This window comes from Rhodnius prolixus, unplaced genomic scaffold, assembly GCF_049639745.1.
Source record: "Rhodnius prolixus isolate KJV_2025 unplaced genomic scaffold, Rpr scaffold_5, whole genome shotgun sequence".
NCBI lineage: Eukaryota > Metazoa > Arthropoda > Insecta > Hemiptera > Reduviidae > Rhodnius > Rhodnius prolixus.
This window is the reverse complement of record NW_027411624.1, coordinates 32,506,672-32,523,982: the sequence shown is the minus strand read 5'-3', so window position 1 is coordinate 32,523,982 and position 17,311 is coordinate 32,506,672. Positions and strand designations below refer to the sequence as shown.

The 17,311-nt window shown below is 34.6% G+C and overlaps 1 protein-coding gene across 5 annotated transcripts in view; it reads left to right on the top strand.

Annotated features, from left to right (window-relative positions):
• Nucleotides 1–17,311, top strand: part of conu (Rho GTPase-activating protein conundrum) — a 169,196-nt gene that overhangs the window by 146,630 nt on the left and 5,255 nt on the right. For all 5 annotated transcript variants that reach the window (XM_074136890.1, XM_074136891.1, XM_074136893.1 and 2 more), the window contains 7 exons: nucleotides 5,150–5,394; nucleotides 10,745–10,872; nucleotides 13,474–13,613; nucleotides 16,170–16,284; nucleotides 16,479–16,644; nucleotides 16,802–16,973; nucleotides 17,142–17,236. In XM_074136890.1, the coding sequence (XP_073992991.1) occupies nucleotides 5,150–5,394; nucleotides 10,745–10,872; nucleotides 13,474–13,613; nucleotides 16,170–16,284; nucleotides 16,479–16,644; nucleotides 16,802–16,973; nucleotides 17,142–17,236 (1,061 nt within the window). The remainder of the gene's footprint in view (nucleotides 1–5,149; nucleotides 5,395–10,744; nucleotides 10,873–13,473; nucleotides 13,614–16,169; nucleotides 16,285–16,478; nucleotides 16,645–16,801; nucleotides 16,974–17,141; nucleotides 17,237–17,311) is intronic.

Here is a 17,311-nt window from a genome sequence, read left to right as displayed (position 1 = left end):
CTAGAATTATTTCTAAAAAAATAAATAAGAAATAAGTCCATTCGAACGTAAACATTAGTTGAATTATGAAATGTTGCGATAAAATAAAGAACCCCTGTTACTTGGCAGTTGGTCTTGGAGCCACTTTGGTTGGTTTCGGAAGGTGTATTTTTCTAACATCCGGGATATTGAAATCTTATAATTAACTTGCGGGGCAAAAAATAATTTATCCTTTCAATAATTTTGTAGGATTTTTGAATAATTAATTACGTTAATTGCAAAAAAAAATAGTGTAAAGTCGCGTTTTTTAAAAAAAAATTGTTACATAATTAGATCTAGTGGGGACCGGCTAGCATTAACACCTAATTGATTATCTTAGGGTTTACCTGGATTGTTTTAGAATAAGCGGAGGTCCTGTTTTGGGATTGATGATCACTTGACTTGAGGATTGACTCCTTAGTGATGCTTAGGTTGTGATGTTTATGCTATTCTTCAGCTTTAAATGGGTTTTCTGTCTGATTGGATAAATAAAGGCACTAATTCATTTGAATTTTCGCTTCGAAATTGATACTAGAAGGTACCAAAAGTTTAATGGAAGACATTTTTTTTAAAGATAATACTAGTATCTTGATTAGGTGCCAGGTCATTTGGTTCTTATAGGAAATGTGTAAATAGAAAGGTTGACCAAATTAGAAGCGAAGAATCAAGTACCGGCGTCTATCTGTTCAACTTTCTAGAATTATAAGGCTTTACAGCATTTTTTTGGTTGGACTCCTTATCTGGGCATTATGGTTTAAGCTGTATAAGAAGACATCCATTTTATGCATTAAGCAAGATATGAAGGAGCATTATTCAAGATGAAGATTGTTTCAGGGGGAAATGTGTTTCGGATCTTCGGTCTCAACAAGAGAATCGCCTAGATTGTTCCGCCTTAAGCTTTACAGTCGAATCTATTCGGTCTGCTTCGATTCCAGGTGGTTCAAGTCCAGATCTCTCTTCTAAGCTAGTTTTAAGATGTTGTTTTGGTCCCTTTTTTGAGTAGCTTTATGGATCCTGGATCCGGAGGCGAGGATTTTGAATAGCTTAGGTAAAATAATATTAATGGAGGAAAAAAATAATTAATGCCTCTGTTCAGATTTTTCGTGCCTTGGAATGTGTTTTCGATAAAGACTCAAATAAGAATACAGTCCTTCCTCTAAGGCCAGTAAGTGAATGTAAACAATATTTTTAGTGACAGTTCGCATATTAACATATTATTTAAAACTATGTTTATCTATAATACAAAAAAATAATGTATTTCTAAATTCTTACAACAATATAATCCTCGCTTCCTGATTCTTAACTTAAACACAATATTTATTCTTCTACAATAAACAATACTAAGTTAGCTCGTACAGTCCACTATTGTTTACATTGGCGCTGCAAGGATATTTAGGTCTCTTAGTCAATACATGATATTGCTCGGCCAACATAGTTCGACCTTCTCACATATTGTCTATGGATAATATTGTTTGTCTTTCACTATATTTCTAGATCACTCTTCAAATACGGAACACTAGATAAGAATTCAATAATCAATTGTCAATATTGTTATCTTTATATTGGCTAACAAGAGTAAATTTATTGTAATTTCAATTTGTCTTTTTTATAAGATGTCACGCTCAAAATTAATTTAAAAAAAACTAACAATTTTTGAAGTGTTAGAGTAAAGTAGTTGTGCATAATTTATTCTTAAGTTTTAAAACCTTTTTAAAGTTGTAGTAGTGATTAATGAGATGATAGTAAGGTAACTTGGTGTTTTAGCGTAATAGATTCCAACGTGGAGAGGTCTCGGCTTCGGAGAAACAGGGTTTTTAGCAGCATTAACCAATCATTGGTTACAGCCCATATGGGCGATCAATACAACCAATCAAATCAGGTTTTCTTTGCAAAAAAAAAAAAAAGGCATGCGAGTGTCCCGCTCTGTAACTTGCCTCCCCAACTAGTTACTCTCAGAAATAGAGCCGTTTCAACCGACATCTACACACCCCGTAAAGATGGTTTTTCTTTTACTGTTAATTGGTAACAAAAATTTCTTTTGACGTAAGTCCAGACGTCTAAGATACTGTTCTCTGGAATTGAGCCATCTGATTAAGCAGTATTTTTAGCTTACTTTTATTATTACGTCTCTTTTCGTTGTTATGGAAACAAACTTTTATAGGACAATGACTGATGCTGTCTATTTTTAAAAGTTTTTGGTAGGAATAATTTTAAATTGCTATTAAAACGCTTTGTAAGCTCGTAAATCAATTGGATAGTTTATAACGGAAAAATAGGGCATTAAGGCGGAGTTTCTAATTCATTTTAATGAACTTTTTTCTTTTTTTTTTGGCTGAAATCGCTGAAAACCACAATTTACGAGGGTCGTTTGAAAAGTCCGTGCAAAGTCAGAGAGATAGCACCACTGGCGCGTATCGAGGTTATGTTTAGTTAGTAGCATCTCTTGGAAGAACAAACACCAAGTTTCAGCCAGATCGGTCTATTTCTTTGTGTTTGGCATTCGTTTGAATCGAGGAAGACGAGTGATTTTCAAAAAATGGACGAAAAAGAATTTCGTGTGTTGATTAAACACTACTTTATGAAAGGCAAAACGCCTCAGGAGGCTAAAGAGAAGCTTGATAAACATTATGGTGACTCTGCACCTTCGATTAGAACAGTTTATAAGTGGTTTCAAAATTTTCGGAGTGGCCATATGGGCAGAAGTGACGCTGAACGTTCTGGACGCCCTGTTGAGGTTACTACTCCAGAAATCATTGATAAAATCCATGATATGGTGATGGATGACAGAAGAATGAAGGTGCGTGAGATTGCTAGTGCTGTGGGCATCTCGAATGAACGGGTACATAATATTTTGCATCAACATTTGGACATGACAAAGCTATCCGCAAGATGGGTGCCGCGATTGCTCACGCTTGACCAAAAACGAAATCGTGTGAAGTGTTGCAAGGACGGTTTGCAGCTGTTCCAGAAGAATCCGCAGGACTTTAAGCGTCGTTTCGTCACTGTGGATGAAACATGGATACATCACTACACTCCTGAGACCAAAGAACAATCTAAACAATGGGTTACCAAGGGGGAATCTGCGCCAAAAAAGGCGAAGACCGTTCCTTCGGCCGCAAAGATTATGGCGACTGTCTTTTGAGATTCGCAAGGAATAATCCACATCGACTGTCTGGAAAAGGGTAAAACTATTACAGGTGCATATTATTCATCGTTATTGGACCGTTTGATAACCGAGCTGCAAGAAAAACGCCCACGATTGGCCCACAAAAAAAGTCCTTTTCCATCACGACAACGCACCAGCTCACACCTCAGCAGTTGTGGTCGCAAAATTAAGGGAAATAGGGTTCCAACTCGTTTCACATCCCCCCTATTCTCCAGACTTGGCTCCCTCGGACTACTATTTGTTCCCCAATATGAAGAAATGGCTGGCGGGAAAAAGATTTCATTCAAACGAGGAGGTGATTGCAGAAACGAATGGCTATTTTTCAGACTTGGACAAATCCTATTATTCGGAAGGGATCAACAAACTAGAGCAGCGTTGGACGAAGTGTATAAGCCTAAAAGGAGACTATGTTGAAAAATAAAAAAGGTTTACCCCAAAAAATTAAGTAGTTTTTATTTTTGCACGGACCTTTCAAACGACCCTCGTAAAGCTGATTACCCAATAGAATAGAATAGAATAAACTTTATTAACATTTTAAGTATATACATGTGTACATAAGGAGTTCCAGTAAATACTATAACCTCCAATCTATTATTACAAAATCAAATAAAAAATAAAAAGTACAAATAAATATTGAGGGGAAAAACAATTAAAAACCCTCAGCCTTTAAGGAAAGCTTTTATTTCAGGGAGTCCCTAACTCTTCTGTGCCTGTGCACCGTGTCCAAACTATAGTCCCCTATAAGTCTACATAGGTGGTTGTGACTCGATTCACACTTGCTGAAGAAACCAGCAGCGAGGTACTTGATGTAGTGTTCTACATAGTCCATGTTGGTGTTAGAGTGTAAGTCTATAATACGCGTGTAGCGGGGGGAAGTTGTCACCAGTCTGAGGAATTTATTTTGTATGATTTGCAGCGAGGCGATATTGGATCGACATGTCAGACTCCAAGAGGGACAGGCATAAAGTAACATGGGCCTGACCACTACCCTGTACAGCAGGAGTTTATTCTCTGGGGACAGTTTAGAGTCCCTGCAGAACAGTGGGAATAGTACCCGAATGGCTGCCTTACCTTTATTTACTCTGTCCTTTATGTGGGGGGTAAAGGTCAGCCCACGATCCATTATTACTCCAAGGTACCTGATAGTGGCAGCCCACGGCATAATCCGTCCCCCGAAGTGGACATGTCGATACAAGATCGGCCTGCGCTTAGTGAAAAGGATAGCCTCTGTCTTTAAGGGATTAATTTTTATTTTCCACTTGGTGAAAAATCGATCCATACATGACATGGCCCTAGTAAGTCTGCCGACTATCGTGTCTAATCTCCAGGACGAAGCATAGACAGCGACATCATCAGCATATAAGGCCAGTCGAACATCCTTTGGTCGAGGCATTGGGTTGAAATAAAGGAGAAATAAGACCGGTCCTATTATTGAGCCCTGAGGCACTCCAGCGGTTGCTTCATGAGGAAGGAATAAGGATGAGTTTATGGAGACGCAGAACTTTCTATTATTTAGGTAGGAGTAAGCTGATTACCCAAGAGTACACAATAAACAGGCGCACTGTGACGAATAAAATCAGCCAAAAAATTCATATCGGTTTCTACTCTTAGTTTTAACACTACTTACTTCTAACTTACTTGAACTTAGATTTAATCAATTGTATGTAAATCAATAAAAGCAGTCAAAAATCCAAAACATGTGCCTTCAGTCCAGAGACATGCGCAGTAGGTCATATTTATTTACCAGCTGTAGGAAGGTTGCAAAAATGTTATGTGAGTTATTAAAGCATCGTATCAGATCAGGAATTGTTGCCTACAGTGGTGCGCGTATGCGCACTAAGTAAATTCTTAAACTGATAATTAAATTGCCTGTTGAAAAAAAAACCTGTAATTTAAGACTTGACAAATTGTGAACTTACAAAGAAAAAAGGTAAATACTTATATTCTTCCATGTTTATGTTACAGAAGGCGAATGTACTGATGAACGAGATTGGCTGGAAAGTGCTGGTCTGAGCGAGGTAACCGAACCTCTATTCCTGTCTGGTAGGGAGGTATCAGAACAGGATTTAGAATCAGCGTTATGTTTACTATCCAGAGAACAAGCTATGGCTGTACGCCGTAGAGTGGACAGTTTGAATAAAACTATACGTCAAAGAGCGGCCAAATATAGACCCAGAAAGGATATTAGACAAGTGTTTGCTGATGTAGAGGTAAGAAGATATTATTTTCTTAATGACTGGGTACCATTTAGCCAGAATTGTGGGAAAAGATTAGGCAATTCTTAGGGATTATCCCCTTCGCTGAGATAGAGTTGACAGAAGGTATTTTCTTGCGTAGGGGTTCTCAGCTAATGTTCCGTGGTTCGTGAAGATTAAAGCATACCTACGAAACTCCTTCCTTAACAGTTCCTCTGTATTCTAAACAGAGATTGGGCTCAAATTTATAATCTATCAGGTTCTATGCTCCCCCTATGACTGTACCAGTGAAACGTCAGAACTCTCTCATGATACCCCTAACAACACAATCTAAAAAGGGGATATGTAAAGGGATAATTTGGGCTTTACTTCATGTTTAAGCTTCTGTACAAATCTTTTGAATGGAAGAGTAAAATTAGCTCTCACTTGAAAGAATAAAATAAAACTTAATTCAGTTTTCCTTGGATTTTGAGAGTGTCAAGAATGAAATTTCGTGAAATAGAGATTGTAATTTCCACTCCAAATTCTTCTTCTGTAGTAGTTCTGACAGAGCCCTTTCAGAAGGTGGAAGGTAAATAAAAATTGTATTAAAAATTATCTAAGGATGTGTGGAATACCCTTAGCAGATATTTTTGTAGTTTAGACTACAAAAATATCTGCTAAGGGTATTCCACACATCCTTAGATAATTTTTAATACAATTTTTATTTACCTTCCGTTTAGACGTGTCCTATAAAAAAAAAAAGAAAATTAAATTCTACCAAACCAAAATGAAAACGTTTTGGGGCATTCAACATGGTTCGGTTAAAGACTTACGTTTTGTGGATAAACTTGCAAAGGAAGCCACCAATATTGGGAAAATGGCTAATTATAAATTACCACACACCGATATCAAGTATACAATTGCAAAAGCAGCGCTACAAAAATGACAGACAGATTACAGTAATGGTAATAAAGGGAGATTCTATAAAACTATGGCAGATCAGTTACCTAGATAACCATGGTTTAAGGGAACTGTCACTAATAAATGGATTGTTACGACAATAAGCAGGCTGAGAGCGAACCACGCGGTGTGCGGATCGTATCTACACAGGATCAACAAAAGGTCCTCTCTCCTCTTTGCGTAGATTGCAATGAGGAGGAGGATTTCAAACATGTAATAATGATATGTCCACGTTATGTGGTAGAAAGGAAACGAATGTTTGACGACTTATACAGGTATTTTAGATGCACCATTTCGCTACGAAGACATAATATTCTCCACCAACATATAACATGTGCTTAAGTCTATAGCAGAGCTAGCAATGGAATATGAATGTATTTAAAAGTTATAGAATGAATGGAAGAAAATGATTAGAGGAGGATTACGGTGATTTTAATTTCGGTTAAGCTATAAGGATGGCAGGAGCATAGAGTACTGATCCATCCATTAGCTTGTAAATAGTTGTATACAGTAGAGGGATGAATGAGTGAAGCGAATGTATTTATAAGTAAGAATGGAGAGTGAGCAAAAAAAAGACCTGCGTCCAGTTAACGGTGATATCTCAAGTAATAAAACTTTGAATTTGATTCAAAAATTAATTTTAAACAAAAAACAACTCGCTGCATTAATTTGTTGCTGATAACCATTTACTTTTTCTAAGATTCCAGATCTGCCCGTTTTTCATCGAAGAATGTGACAATTCTCATTTTCTACTACCCCAAGATTTAAGTAGGATTTGCAATGTAGATAATCTATCTTGCAATCTTTTTAAAATAAACCCTTTTTGTTATTACCTGAAATTAAAGTAAAAAACAAAGCAAGCCATAAACTTAGGAACAGTACATAAATTTGTAAAATTCCTCCATAAAATTAGCCTTATTCCTGGTAATGGGAGAGTGTGGGCAGAAGTACATATTGTACACGAAGAACCGGTTTTCTCAAAGATATGTCATCACAAGCTGGATATGTCGTTAGGGACTCTTAGTAAACATTTATAACTTATAAAAAAAGGTTGAAGGCCTCTAAATAAATGCTAGTTTCAGTTACTCAATAGGATGATGTGTGGTACATAATGGTGTAAAACAAAATTAGGAATCTTTGTAAATATTTGATTTAGGCAATGTGTTATAAGGACTTATACATCCTCGTTTACAGTTGGTTAATAATTTTCACAGTTATTACATAAGACAACGGTTGGAAATGAACAAAATAGAATTCATTCCATTACAGGCAGTCAGCCGACCGTAATAAAGTAATTTTCATTTTGTACTATTCTTTTAATTTGATTGTGTCTGATATCGAGTCTCTTAGTCCAACTAGTAGGTAGCAAACATGCTACAGGGTTCTCTAGGGCAGTATTAGTATAGCTTGGGTAGGCAAACTGGACAAAATCTCAGCGTGGCTAGCGTTCCGTTACTGAACAGAACAACTACAGGTTTCGTGCTATTCTAAAACTAACATTTTTATAGAAAATATAATTTCATAATAACCGCATCATCTTTATTACATACAATCTAATCTCATAAGATCTTTAGAAATAGAATTAAGAATTCTTAAAATTAGTTGTTCGTTTCATTAAATTGCCTTCAAGCACATTCATGTTTTGACGTAGCAAATTTTCAACTTAATTATTAATGTAAGAGTTTTTTACTTGGTTTTCGAGGCCATTTTGCTTCTTTTGAGCCAATTCTTGACTTTTATTTCTATCCTCGTCCTTAAAGTTCCAACAGAAACCGCTCTTCAATGTTATACCAGCCTAATAATGAGAAGAACACTAGTCCGATAACCTCTAAACAACTCACACAAAGCACGACTAAGAACCTGTAGGATTATTGTAAAAATGTTGGGTTCCAGCGAACTATAGCTAATTCACACAATAAATTTTGTTATTTTAAATTAATAAGTGTGCTTTGGATATTATGCCATATCTGCTCCCACAAGTCATAACTATTTGTAATCATGAAGTTTTAGACCAGGGGTCCCCAAACTACGGCCCGCCGGCCACATGTGGCCCCCTGAGGCCATTTATCCGGCCCTCGCTGCACTTCTTCTCTTTCATTGGTGGTCAGTGAGAGGAGCACTGTATGTGGTGGCGTCGCTCACGTACAGTACTACTTCCGATGACGCGTCACGGCTCCGAAAAATAACAGCAGAAGTAGGAAGAAAGGCAAAGCACTATAACTAAACCGGATTGACCTTAGCCAAAAGCAAGCCCATAATTCCCACAGAAATACTGGGCAGTTTGGTGATTTAAATTTACTTGTTCTTTATTTTAAATATTTTATTTGTTCCCGTTTAGTTTTTTTTTTTTTTATAGTCCGACCCTCCAACAGTCTGAGGGACAGTGAACTGGCCCCTTGGGTAAAAAGATTGGGGACCCCTGTTTTAGACAATCCGATGCTCCCGTCTGGATGGAGGTGCCATCTATAAGAAATCCTTCATTCATTTCTGCTTGCTTTGATATTCCATATTAATATATTTATATTTAATTAACTTCAAAGTTTATATAGTAGGGCTTTATTTATATATTCGACCACTATAATATGACATCAGACGATTAAATTTAGCACACATGTAGGAAACGTTTTGGAATTTATAGATGGAGGTTCACATATTTACTTTACTCCTAAACACGCTTACTTTCTACGTTTCTAAAAGCTAAAATTAATCTATTGTAATGTTATTTTTGTAAATTAGATTTTTGGCAACCTAGACCGTTTATTTTATTGACACATTATTATTTTCAGTCTTTCTTTGCTATTCCAGATTTCTTTACGGTAATCTTTTCTCCCAATCGACTTAATGGCGACTATAACTTAATTACTTTACTGTATTAGAAAAGGGGTTAACGTTTCTGAATATAATGAAACTGTAGGACCTTTAGAATGAGTTTGTTTGGATGTAAGAGAGTTGGTGACTATGACATCGCAGAGAGAGTAAGTTATTAGGAGTAGATAAAGAGATAGGCAAAGGATCCGATCAAAAAGTCATGAACTGTCAGTTTTAGTAAAAGAAATACTAACTTTCAGTACAAAGCAATAACTGAACGCAATAATAATTCAAGATTTTAGTTCATTAATGATAAGAATTTAATTTATTTAATTTAGTTTCCGTTATTGTTATTTATAAAATGATTGACCATTTCTTTGTATCATCTAAAATAATCTTGCATTTCACAAGGCCATGCAAAAATGTAATTAAATTGACAAAAATTAATAAGCATCTTCGGATGAATTATTTATTCAAATCCATCATTCAAAAAGTATTTTTGTTTTACTCATTTTATTTGTTATTGTTATAAATTTAAAAAGAAATAAAATATTTACTATTAATTATTCAGTTACTATAAATTACAGCTGATGTGTTAGTTAGCCTACCTTCGTGACAGCTGATTAGAGGTAGTTCAGAATGGTGCTGCAGTGTTGGTCACTTTTAATGCTTCATGCTGGTCTATTGTTGATGCAATAAATACTGATTTGTTGAAATCATAGAACCAAAGCTTTTGATCATTTAAACGTTTCGTAAATTTAATATTTCTCGTTAACGAAGCTCGTTCGAAATAACCTGTTATCCAATCTATATTGCATATTGAGAACATTTTCAAGTCGTGTAAGCGTAATTAATACATATTTATTTCATCCAAAATTAATTTAAAAAAAAATTCACCCAGAATAAAAATGCATATGTGATTGCTTTGGCCGTAGAGTAATACCACTGAATAGAGGCTATAGTGAATGTTTCTGATTTCGGCACAACATTGTCCTGTTTTCTTTAATATATTTTTCTTATAGGATTTATTCCTAGTTTATTTATTTGTTATTTCAATAAAAAAAAAAAAAACTTAGAGGACACCCTCTTGTGAATACTTGTAGGCGATGCCCACACAAACTAAGTAGGCTGTAAACGCATACAGTCCTTCAGGTTATCTAACGCCCAGTATGTTCTGTGTAAACTAGTTGTTATGTATGCTTTTAATAGATATTTCATGACTTTTTCTTGTGTTCCCTCTCCTCCGGATGTAAAGATGTGATAATCGAAGTGTATACGTATAAGTAGGATAAAAAACAAAGCAAAACAATAAAGTAAATTTAAAGTCCTTAATAAAGGATATGTATATTTTCTTTTTGTAAAAACAACAGGGGAAATTTAGGTCAGTGACATCTTGTATTTATTTTATTATTTACAGATTTTTTTTGTTACTATTTTATTTTGTGTTAGGCACTTTTGATAGTTTTCAATATTAGTTAACTAAAATTTGTTAAAAATGTGAAGATTTCTGTTTTTACACCACTGTTAGGCTGTCCTGAATATTTTTCTTTCAAAGGTTTGAAACTTACTAACTAGTTGTCAGTGACTAAAAAAAAAAAAAAAATTCTAATTACAGAGGGTGAGCAATGATTCAAGATCAAGGAGCGCCACACCAGATTCTTTGGACTCAGGACCGCCAAGTCCACATCGGGACGGATTTGCTCCAGTATCTTCACCACTTTCACCAACCAATGATCATCACCTGTAAGTTGGATTATTATTTTTTCAAAAAATTACTATTAAATAATTGAAAGTGTATAAAATGAAACAAGGTAATGGATCTTGGTCGTGAAGGTTATTCATGATCATTGTCATTAACCTATAACATGTTCACCCACTTAAAATAAATAACAAAACTGTCCTTTTTCATTTGAAACTTGAATAGTCATTTGTAAAATATTATATTTTTATAACTAGTTTACAGTTGATTTAGATTAAACGTTGGATTACTTTCAAATTTAAGTTTTACTACAGGTTTTTCCAATTTTTCTTCTTTTTTTTAATTTTTGTCAGCTACAGAAGGATCTCTAAAGCAACAATTCTTTTCATGATCGTTAATCAATTTTTAAAAAAATACTGAAAAAAAGGCTAAAACAATAAACAATTTCTAAATGGAATATTGATTTAATTATTTTGCGATTTTTAGCCAATGAAATGCTACATAATTGTATTAACAATATATTCTTTGCTGAGAAACAGTCAGGCAAGCTTACAAGAAAATTTTGGTATTTATGGAGAGTCTTTACAGTCATACAGTGCAAGAATATTCATAAACAATTAAATTAAATAATTAAGAGTAGATAAAACAATTTAAATTATTAATGACAAGAAAAATATTTTGCATTTAATAAGTTTTTAATAATAATTTCATTGATAAATTATATCTTTAAATTTATTCGTGATAATTGATTAATTAATTTCTCTTTTTATAATTATCTGCATTGCGAATAAACTTAATTAATTAGACCAGTCCAGTTACAGCCATTTAAAAAGTGTTGTGCATTGTGTTGGGATATTATTATGTGAAGGGTAACAAGATAACGCAGTCCAAACAGAATGAAGCGATATTGGTACTTGCCACATAACGCACATTTTAGTGAGGATTGTAGAGCGAGCTCTTAACCATGAATTAAAAATATTATGTTTCGGATGTAAAAAAATCTTGTTTGAATATTCATGCACTGCCACTTAATAATAAATTTCTCGAGACAGTCTCATATATTTCAGACTATGAATGATGAAAGTGTGCCGTTAATAGTATTTTGCCTGAAAAAAATGTTTCATATAAAATTTAAATCATCATGAGCGCAATAACTATGCCAAGGTTAAGGAAAGTCATTCTATCCTAAGTACATATTTTCATTTATGTATTTATTGTAAATGTACGAGGGTCGTTTGAAAAGTCCGTGCAAAGTCAGAGAGACAGCACCACTGGCGCGTATCGAGGTTATGTTTAGTTAGTAGCATCTCTTGGAAGAACACACACCAAGTTTCAGCCAGATCGGTCTATTTCTTTGTGTTTGGCATTCGTTTGAATCGAGGAAGTTGAGTGATTTTCAAAAAAATGGACGAAAAAGAATTTCGTGTGTTGATTAAACACTGCTTTATGAAAGGCAAAACGCCTCAGGAGACTAAAGAAAAGCTTGATAAACATTATGGTGACTCTGCACCTTCGATTAGAACAGTTTATAAGTGGTTTCAAAATTTTCGGAGTGGCCATATGGGCACAAGTGACGCTGAACGTTCTGGACGCCCTGTTGAGGTTACTACTCCAGAAATCATTGATAAAATCCATGATATGGTGATGGATGACAGAAGAGTGAAGGTGCGTGAGATTGCTAGTGCTGTGGGCATCTCGAATGAACGGGTACATAATATTTTGCATCAACATTTGGACATGACAAAGCTATCCGCAAGATGGGTGCCGCGATTGCTCACGCTTAACCAAAAACGAAATCGTGTGAAGTGTTGCAAGGACGGTTTGCAGCTGTTCCAGAAGAATCCGCAGGACTTTAAGCGTCGTTTCGTCACTGTGGATGAAACATGGATACATCACTACACTCCTGAGACCAAAGAACAATCTAAACAATGGGTTACCAAGGGGGAATCTGCGCCAAAAAAGGCGAAGACCGTTCCTTCGGCCGGAAAGATTATGGCGACTGTCTTTTGGGATTCGCAAGGAATAATCCTCATCGACTATTTGGAAAAGGGTAAAACTATTACAGGTGCATATTATTCATCGTTATTGGACCGTTTGAAAACCGAGCTGCAAGAAAAACGCCCACGATTGGCCCACAAAAAAGTCCTTTTCCATCACGACAACGCACCAGCTCACACCTCAGCATTTGTGGTCGCAAAATTAATGGAAATAGGGTTCCAACTCGTTTCACATCCCCCCTATTCTCCAGACTTGGCTCCCTCGGACTACTATTTGTTCCCCAATATGAAGAAATGGCTGGCGGGAAAAAGATTTTATTCAAACGAGGAGGTGATTGCAGAAACGAATGGCTACTTTTCAGACTTGGACAAATCCTATTATTCGGAAACCAACTAGAGCAGCGTTGGACGAAGTGTATAAGCCTAAAAGGAGACTATGTTGAAAAATAAAAAAGGTTTACCCCAAAAAATGAAGTAGTTTTTATTTTTGCACGGACTTTTCAAACGACCCTCGTATAAAGACCAATCTATCTGTCTTGTTAACTTTAGCAGTTGATTATTGAACCATACTTTTATAATTATTAAATCTTCACTAATCAACATAGTAAATGAATTATTGATTGTTTTATTTATTTTTTCATTTCTTAGGATTGTGCCAGGTATGGTGAATAGATATGAACCACGTAGACGACCCACCGGTGGCAGTCCTAACAGTACCCCAGTCATTTCACATCAGTCATTATTTAGAAGAGCCAGTAGAACTTGTGGAGATGTGGCCTCTGAAACAGGTAATGCTGTAAAATGTTTAAATTTATATTAAACAAGAAACTAAGAAATAAAGTCTATGTGTGTCAAATCAAGAAAAATTATATTGTTTTCGACGAATACTGATATCGCCATATATCCTTAGAACTTGCATTTTCTTTTTGCTCAGAAAGTACTTAGCATTTAATAAAAAAAAACTGTTTCCATTACATTCTATCTTAAACTTAGTTCAATCTCTCTTAAAATACGTTCTTAATGATTAAGAGGGGAAGTTCTTATTTCAAGTTCAAGGTGAGAGAATGTAATCAAACATAGTTGTTGTCCCACTAAATCGAATCTGCAAACAGTAAGGGGAGTTTCACCATTTGCAAGCCAGGAGCACCTATTCTAATCATTGTGCTCATTAGAGAAGATTAAAGGAGAGCAAATTTTTGAAATATATCATGAGATGAGCCTAGGATTTTTTGAATGATTGCACTAATTGGAGATGGTAGATATTGAAATTTTTGACTGAATTCCGATTACTTGAAGTCCATAAGTGCAAATAGGTTTAGTCAAACTGCCGCTTTGTTAGTCACTATTAACTGTGGACATCTATGAAGTAGTTGAATTAGTAATAATTGACGTTTCTTCAGTCCTTTACGTGTAAGTCTTGATTGTGAATTCCATGATATTGTTTTGTCAATTTAGGGTCCCTAATAATGTGTCAATGTCGATGCAAGGAAGTGTAGTCGGATTTAGTTAAACTGGAATGCTCTAAGCGAATTATGTTTTGGCATTAATGAACATTTAATATTTTCCAATGCGAAAAAGTTTGTACTGAGTCACAGAAAATTTTAAAAATAATAGAGAATAAATTCTAACAAATGTTTCCTATACAATGAAAGATGTTGAACCTTGTGTTACTCAATTAATAAGCGCATTAATTGTGGAGCTTCATCTCATTAAGAGCATCTTTATTTTAAATAGCAATATAAAGTAATAAGTTTGTCCATAATTAACTATGTGCGACTTCATATTTCATTAAAAAAACAGCATCGAAGTTCCAAGTCCTCGCATTCTTTCCTGGTAGAGTAATAGAAAATTAATAGATAATAGGGAAGCATTGTTATTCTTTCCAGGACTATTGTTTTCCTGGCCTAAAAATATTTTAGCATCTCCCAAGGATTTCTATTTTTACCACTACCTCTTCTCTTCAAGTCTTTTGATTGTAGGATTTCTTTTTTGTTTTGTTTGAGGTCCATCACAGCAGGTATTCTGTTTGCTCTTTATTTCTTCGTACTCTCCTATATTAATGCTAGCTACATCTTATTGGTCTTTGGGCTGCTTCCATGTTGCTTGCCCCACTTCTAGTGACTGCTGTTCAGTTTCATTAGCTTCTCCATTTGTTCTCTCCTATGTAACCTAAAACTCTTAACCCCTTCCTGGTAGAATCTTCCTTTTTTCCATTGTTATCCATCATTTTCTTCTAATATCTGACCTAAGCGCTTTCAGTTAGATTATAATGACTACATCAAACATCATCAGGTTTGAAGCTCTTCCAGTCAATAAAACAGTTCGCTAAAAACCTCCCCCAAAAAAATTAATTATTCTGAGCAAAATAAAAGTAATAGGCCTTAAAAATGTGATATGATAAAAAACGAATCCACAATATATAGGAAGTGAGAATCGTTGCAGGCATAGCGAGTAAATGGCAAAAAACTGAAAAACCAAATTTCAGATGAAACTATTCCTTACAAAACCTTAGTATCAGAATCAATGCAACAATATTAATGATATTCCAAGTGTAAGCTTGCTGCGTCTTTTTGTTTTTGAGATATTCTTTTGTTTTTCATATAAAAAAAAACTTATTTCAAAAGTTTAACTTGACTGTAAATGTTGTAAGTATGATAAAATTAAAAAAATCTAAAACGAAATTACAGAAAAACTCGAGTTAAGTACGTATTAGGTAACATGGACTAAGAAGAGCATGTATTCCTCCCTCTCTTCTTTTTACACATACTACTACTATTGTGAAAACAAAAAAAAAAGTATTCAGGTCGTTAAGTAGTTTTAAGTACATAAAATTAATTTATGTAGATTGTAAATTAAAAATTAAATCAACTAACAATTTAAAGAAGATATTACACTAAACGTTTCAAATACCAATTCATGAATCAATCAATGATTTGTTTTGTTTTGAACTTATTTCGCATTAAGTGCCAAGAATAGTTTAGATTTCAGTTTAATCGTTAGTATAGTAGGTTATTATTAGAGTATTGTTTTCTTGTCTTGAAAGTATTTATTGGAAGCGGAGTCGGATGAAGAAGTTAGTTGTTTTAACGCTGCCACACAAGCAGTTAGTTGTACTTGAATAGTTTACCTGTTATTAAAACAAAGAATATCGTGGATTCAGTTTTATTGTTCGTACTCCATTCAGTGTTTTGCCATAATGCATACATTGCACTTTCCTTTAGATTTTCGCGCTCTTTTAGGTAGTTTTTTTTTGTTAACAAACTTTATATATTTAGTGATTTATTTGTCTACTTTAAATTATTAATCAGATAAAAGTCTTACCCTTTATTTTATTGTTCAAATAGCTGATGGAATCAGGATGACAGGCTACCAAAGGATAGGAAGTGTCCGTGTAAGAAGCGGTAGTGATCCGTTGACTTTAGGAAATATTGAACATCAAACACATCAAGATTCTCAACAGTAAGTCTTTAACAATATTTTACTTTTCTTTTCGACTAGTTCCATTCAATCTATCGTAAATACAATGTCAAGTTGTCTACTTAGTAGAGCAATTAGTGAGAAATTGAAGACTCAGAAACTGATGCCCAGTTGCCACTTTTTTCCCTCACAGCCTGGTGGTATTCACATTAATAAAATGTTGATTTTTATTGCAGCTCTGTAGTTTGTGTGAGTCGCAGTACGGATGATGGGCTGTTCAACAATGAAACCTCAGTAGAAGGTAGAAGACATAGTGGTGGAAGTTCACATTCGGATACACTTGGTTTTGAAGAAACTTGGGCCGAAGATAGGCTTGGTTCGTCGTTAAACATTAGTATTAATGTGAGTACTATATCTTATTCTTTTTCAAATTGTTTGGTACATCACCGATATTGTACATCTGGAAGATATTTTCCTTTGAACTTTGTCCCTATATTTAGAGGTGTAAGAAACTCTTACGCCTGTAGTAATGTAGCTGATATCTTTGACTTTCCTACAGGACAGCTTATCTTCGTGGGATGAAGGAGTAGGACGTACATGGGTAGATTTTCTAGCCGAAGAAGATATGCAAACTTTAAGACCTCTTGTATTTCTTGAATTAACTGCTTTAATCGATAACGCTGGAATAAAAATAGCTAAACCAAAACCATATAAACGTAAAAGAAAGGAAGGTAAATATGTTTTGGAATTATAAAGTTGATTAAAAATTGAAGTAAATAAGTGATAAAAAGATAATGAATTGAAAATTGATCTAGTAGCCAACATATTTATGGTGAATGGAATAAGTTTTGATCTAAAATTTTAATTATTTTAACGATTATTTTGTTTCCTTAATTCAGATGGAAATCTCTTTGGAGTATCATTGTCAACTTTACTTGAAAGAGATCGGCAAATCACGGCAGAATCTCACAGTGTGCCACTTATCTTCCAAAAAGTAGGTCTTAAAGTGGATATCCATACATTTTTTTTTAAAAAAACATGCTGAAATTGATTCTATTTATTTTTTTTA